The sequence below is a fragment of the Lathyrus oleraceus genome, chromosome 3, assembly GCF_024323335.1.
Source record: "Lathyrus oleraceus cultivar Zhongwan6 chromosome 3, CAAS_Psat_ZW6_1.0, whole genome shotgun sequence".
Lineage (NCBI taxonomy): Eukaryota > Viridiplantae > Streptophyta > Magnoliopsida > Fabales > Fabaceae > Lathyrus > Lathyrus oleraceus.
This window is the reverse complement of record NC_066581.1, coordinates 484,011,884-484,018,076: the sequence shown is the minus strand read 5'-3', so window position 1 is coordinate 484,018,076 and position 6,193 is coordinate 484,011,884. Positions and strand designations below refer to the sequence as shown.

Below are 6,193 nucleotides of genomic sequence, written 5' to 3'. Positions count from 1 at the left end.
TAATGACGGGCATGCCCGTTATTCTCTTTAAAAAAACATTTTTCACTCATGATGATACAATTTAAAAAAAGTACTCATACATCCTAATACTACTAAAATCTAATGAAGTCTTTGCTAAATAATGTATGTAAAAACACACTTGCATTGCATAAAAATCACTATCATTATCCTACATCCAATAATTAAATTCAACAAACCTTAAATTAAATATCACGAGTTCAACATAAGTTCAACACCACAAATTCAACAAAAGTTCAACTCCATAAATTCAACAAAAGTTATGAAAGAATTCATAAATAGTTTAATCTAACACAAAAATATCTAAATTCTCTACAAACATAAAATATGCACTCATCAATCTTCATCTACGTCATGAACATATGATGCTTCAGTTATAATACTTTTCGCCAAGCTTCCATCATCATTATCTTCATCATCACCCACTACATCTATAAAAAAAATTAAGTGTAAGTAACAAAATTATAAGAATCACAAAGTATTAAAAGAAACTTTAATATTTGATTATGTACCAAAACTGTTGAAACCGTGAAGCCAACTGCGAGTACAAATCAATGCCTCTACATTCTTCGACAACAAGCGACTTCTATATTTGTTTAGAATGATCGAACCAATACTGAAAGAAGATTTAGATGCAACAGTAGTAATAGGGATGCCTAACAAATCACGAGCCAATAAAGATAACTCTTTAAACCTATTCCAATTCTCCTTCAACCATTGAAGAACATTCAAGTCATCAAAATTTTGATAACTTAAATCCACACTTGCCTCATCCAAATAAACATCAAGTTGAGACTTTCCGGTCTCTGTTGCAAGTTGTTGTTTGTGTGCTTTCAAATCCTATTATAATAAAAAGGAAAAGAATAGAGACATGTTACAACATGTAACAATTGACAACGTTTAACAACATGTAACATATTAAAACAATCAAATTTAGACAACATTTAGCAGCATGTTTGTAACATTAACAATAACATATTTGTCAATTTACAACATGTTATAACAACATTTAACAACATGTTTCTTACATTAAACAACAACATGTATAACAATTTACAGCACGTTATAACAACATTTAACAGCATGTAACAATTTACAACATGTTTCTTACATTTAACAGCAGCATATTTGGCAATTTACAGCATGTTATAACAACATTTAACAACATGTAATAGTTTACAGCATGTTTCTTACATTTAACAGCAGCATATTTGGCAATTTACAGCATGTTATAACAACATTTAACAGCATGTAACAGTTTACAACATGTTTCTTACATTTAACAGCAACATATTTGGCAATTTGCAGCATGTTATAATAGTACTTAACAACATGTAACAATTGACAACATGTTTCTTATATTTAACAACAGCATATTTGGCAATTTAGAGCATGTTATTAAAGCGTTTAACAACATGTAACATATTAAAGCAAGTTAATAATTAGAGGATGCTACATACATTGAACAAACTTTTAGTTAACGCGTGTGAACTTGATTCCCCTTAGTGATGGAAGGTGGAGTTTGAGAGGTCGTAGAAGACGAAGTATGAAGGCGACGATACATCTCAAAGAGAGTGTACAATTTCTGCTTGATTTCATTTGTTTTAATTGTTGAGGTAAGTGGATCAACTTTTTCATACATGTATTCCAAAGAGGTAAGCTTAATCCTTGGGTCAAGAACCGCTCCTAGAGCAAGAACCACACTATAATCACTCCAATACTTCTCAAACTTGATCATCATTCTTTCAGCCATGTCTCTTATAAGAGTGTCTTCATCTTTGATGCTTGCCATCAAAACATACTGAATTTTCCAAATTTGCAAAAAATACAAATTGGAAGTAGGATAAGACGTTCCGGAAATTAAGTTTGTTGTCTCATAAAATGGCAACAAGAATGTGCATATCTTATCTCCTCTTTTCCAATCTTCTTCGGAAGGGAAAACCTTATAATTATCATCATGAAGACTAAGGCTTGCAAATACACGTCGGTACTTCACTGCACTTTGAAGCATCAAATAAGTAGAATTCCATCTAGTGGAAACATCGTAAGATAAACCAGCCGATGTTTCAATACCGCCAATGAGTTCAACGCATTCCTTGAATTTTTTCATTCTACCCTCAGAGCCCTTCACATATTTGACACTTTCCCTAATCTTTTCCAATGCATCACCAATTACTTTCAAACCCTCTTGCACAATCAAATTTAAAACATGTGCTGAGCAACGAACATGAAAGAACTCTCCCTCAGATAATAACCAGTTTTGCAAGACAAGTTGTCTTTTCAAATGAGCTTGCATCACGAAATTAGCAGAAGCATTATCTAATGTGAGTGAAAAAATCTTCTTCTCAATTCCCCAATCTGATAAAAAGTCAAGAATCTTTTTTGACATTTCAGATCCCGTGTGTGGAGGAGGCATATGACAAAAGTTTAGAATCTTACTCTTCAAATTCCAATTGGAATCAACATAATGAGCAATCAAGCAAATATAACCTTCACTTGTACAAGTTGTCCACATATCAGAAGTTAGTGAAATTCTAGAGGGAATATTAGCTAACTCCTTCTTAAGAGCTTCTTTCTCTGTCTTGAATATTTCATCAACATCAGCCTTAGCGGTATTTCTTAAAATAGGAGAAAAGTCAGGGTTCAAATATTTCATCCAATCCCTAATTTTTTGAAACTCCACAACTTTATACGGTAAATCATGTGCAATGATTGCAGTAGCACACATTGATCTAGAAACCTTTTTATCTATTGTAAGATTCTTGAGTCTACCTTGCAAGTCCATCATTACTTGACCTACATCAGCATATTTGATTTTAGTGCACTTCTTCATATGACGATTCAAACTCGTGGTACCATAATTCCTATCGCCACCCTTCAAAATCTTTGAACAACCATTGCACTTAGCCAATGGATTCCCATCTTTATCTGCCCCAAGTTTAGTAAACACTTTCCAACAATCAGCACTTGATGTTTTGGCCTTCTTAGACTTAGGTAAAACATCATCTTCAATTCTTCTTAGTTCATTTACGCCTTGAATTGTTTCACTCTCTAAATCAACCACATTCACTTCATCTACAATTTCATTACCAACGGTTTCTGAATCCATTTTATTTATTACCTATGTATCCAAATAAAAGAAATTAAAATAACATTATAAAACATGCAATCTTAATCTTCCAATTATACATGCACCAAACAAACCCAAGCAACCAAAATAATAGAAACTTTATATCAACATTATGAACTTTATTTCAACATTATGTATAGTTAGTTTATTTTGATTCAAATAATAGAAACTGGACTGAAAATTAATGATACTGGAAAACATTCTATATCATAAATGTATAGTTAGTTTTTTTTACCTGTATTAAGCACAACAGAAAATTCATTTTAGAGAGGTCGGAAAGATTTCTGTCCTTTGCAATGGCTTTGATAAATTCTCTTTTTTCTTTTACATAATCCCTGCACATTACCTACCCAAATTCCCACATTCTATCACACTCTGCCTTCACTAATTTCAAAACTATAGTCTAGTTAGTTTGAATTTCTAGAATGAACATATCTAATGCAACCATTACATAGAGGACAAGGTTTTAAAAAAAAAACACAAAAACTGTTGCAGAAAACACTATCGAATGTTGCGATTGCGGTTTCAGGTTCAACCATGTGCATTGTGAAGCCTTTAAGCTACCTGTTAAGCTACCTGTTAGTTTGAAACATCAAAAGCTACCTGTTGCGATTGCGGTTTCAGCCATGTGCATTGGGAAGTCTAGTTAGTTTGATTGGAAAGCCTTTAAGCTACCTGTTGCAGATGAAGTAATGATATTCTACTGTTTTGGTGTTTATATTTTGTTTTTGATTTTGCCTTTAAGCTACCTTTAAGCTACCTGTTAAGCTACCTGTTGCAGATCTTAGAAGGACTTCTTAAGCTACCTGGACTTAGCAACACAAAATCAAAAACAACTCGATACTTAGAAGGACTTCTTAAGCTACTTGACAACTCGATACTTCTTAAGCTACATGGACTTAGCAACTGTCGTAACAGAATCACCATATAGTTAACTGAATCCCAACTGTCAAAAACCCTCAACTAACCCTTGTAACTGAACCGCAACTGAATCGATAACTAACCTCTTAACCTCCCAACTGTTATAACCGAAAATGAAATTGAAAAATGAACAAAAAAACCCGGCACAAAACTCTCTTCAAAAGCTGAACCGCAAATGAACAGAATGAGTTCTCTTCCAATCTTCCTCAACCATAATAGAATCTCTAATTTCTCTCCAACCTGTTACCTTTAACAGAACACCCCATAGAACCAAATCCCAAACTTTCCTCTAACCTCTTCTTCGAACCCTCTACACCCTGCATAACAAAACAGAGCCTGTAGAAAATGAACCTCCAACTTCAACAAAATCATAATGAAAAAACTGATTCTCAAATAAAAAAGATTGAACCAACTCTTCAACCAACATTAACTAACTTCACTCCAACTTCCATGCTAACAAACCCCATAACTTGAATTCTTCACCTCTAACCGTTTCTCAACCAACCAATAACCTAAATTCTGCTATCACCACCACTGGACCCCAATCCGCCATTATACTATTGTAGTAGTTATTTTCTTTAATTTATTTGATCAAAAATAAAATTCAGAAATTTCATCTATGTGGTCGACGAAGAGAAAGCTGAAAATTACCTGAACCGTGTGACCGACAAAGAGAGAGGCCATATCGACGAAGAGAGAGGTGAGACTAGAGAGTGAAACCGTTTGTGAGGCTGATGAAGAGATAGATGTAATTTTTAGAGAATAACTCAGTTTGACGAAGAGATGAGAGATCAATGTAACCCTAATTTTGGTATGGATAAGCCTAAGATTATTTGTTCTTAACTTATACCCGCCCGCGAGCTGACCGCGACCGCCCTAGGCCCGCCCCATTTTTTTGTGGGGCAGGGCGGGGAGAACATACATAAATACGCGGGTACAAAATCCAGGCCCGACCCGCCAAAAATGACGGGTAAAATGGGCATGGCCCGCGAGCAGGGCCCATTTTGCCACCCCTACCCATAGGGATGTAGCTCTTTGTCCTTTTTCTACCATCTATGGTGTCCCTTACAATACCCCTTAGATGCTGAAACAGAAGTTCAGGAAGATTCACCTTCTTTTCAGATTCAATATAGTAAATGATATATTGTTGGTCACCATTGACGTAGTTAGATGAGTTGGTTAATGGTCTGGGATGAATGCACCCAAAAAGGTTTCTAGCCCAAACCTTTAAATGAGGAAGAAGACTCTTGATCTTACTAGATTTTTCCAGTGGAGAAAATCACTTTAGACATCTCAGTTAAATTTGATTCATTTTCCACCATTTGTTCACACCTTATACTAGACCTATCATGTCCAATGAGTTTGGCTATCGACTTCTCAGATATCACTATCTTATTTCCAAACACGAATGAGGTAACTTGGAAAGGAGAATATTTGGCGTATATCTAGAATTCTCTCACTAGGTTGAAGAGAATTGGGCCTTGATGAAGGAGAATGGCGATCCAAAACGTAGCGAAATTTAAAATTTCTCCTTTAATGATCCTTACGAATGGGCATGATCAGTGATAGAATCGTTACCTCTTGTGGCGATCACGAACGTTGAACGATGACAACGCCTCTACTCAGTCCACACGAACGGATTCCTTCAATCTCAGTGCTAGTTGCTACGAATGAAGGCTTTGAGTGAGAGAGAGAGAGAGAGAAACGAAATTGCAAGTGTAACAATGCTTCTACACAAGGGTTCTATTTATAGAACCACTTGTGTGGGCTGCAAGCTAAAAAGCCCACTCAAGTGTATATGGCCCATATCTTATAATATGCCAAAATCACTTAAGCGCGTGGTACCTTACCATATTTCGTATTCTACTTAAGTACACTGTACCTTACGATGTTCTATAATTCACTTAAGGGCACCGTACATTACATTATTCCTTAATTACTCTATCTCTCATCAATCTGTCCTTTGTGTGTGACCTTATAGGTTTTCGTGGCATTGACAATTATATTAAATCACGTATTTAACATAATAAACAGTGAGCGGTATCTAGCAACACATCACTGCTACCCAAGACACGAAAATGTCATGTGATCTGACAAATCCTTCTGTGATAATAATTATGTGTA

The 6,193-nt window shown here is 35.1% G+C and overlaps 1 protein-coding gene across 1 annotated transcript; it reads right to left on the bottom strand.

The window, feature by feature from the left end:
- Nucleotides 1-354: 354 nt before the first annotated feature.
- Nucleotides 355-4,622, bottom strand: LOC127131771 (zinc finger BED domain-containing protein RICESLEEPER 2-like). The gene is made up of 8 exons (XM_051060683.1): nt 4,575-4,622; nt 4,310-4,386; nt 4,117-4,167; nt 3,384-3,483; nt 1,511-3,139; nt 1,213-1,341; nt 531-858; nt 355-449 (listed from the first exon to the last, which is right to left on the bottom strand). Exons 1-8 carry the CDS (start codon nt 4,620-4,622, stop codon nt 355-357), a joined length of 2,457 nt encoding a protein of 818 aa, XP_050916640.1.
- Between the last annotated feature and the right edge of the window lie 1,571 nt (nt 4,623-6,193).

Bases quoted from the DNA above. Each gene is read 5' to 3' on its own strand.
- LOC127131771 (XM_051060683.1), bottom strand. From the start codon at position 4,622: ATGGCGGATTGGGGTCCAGTGGTGGTGATAGCAGAATTTAGGTTATTG. The intron at 3,484-4,116 runs GTTAGTTGAGGG...GGTAATGTGCAG, and splicing joins GTTGCGGTTCAGTTACAAGG to GGATTATGTAAAAGAAAAAA. The intron at 1,342-1,510 runs GTTCACACGCGT...CATGTTGTTAAG, and splicing joins CCATCACTAAGGGGAATCAA to TACTATTATAACATGCTGCA.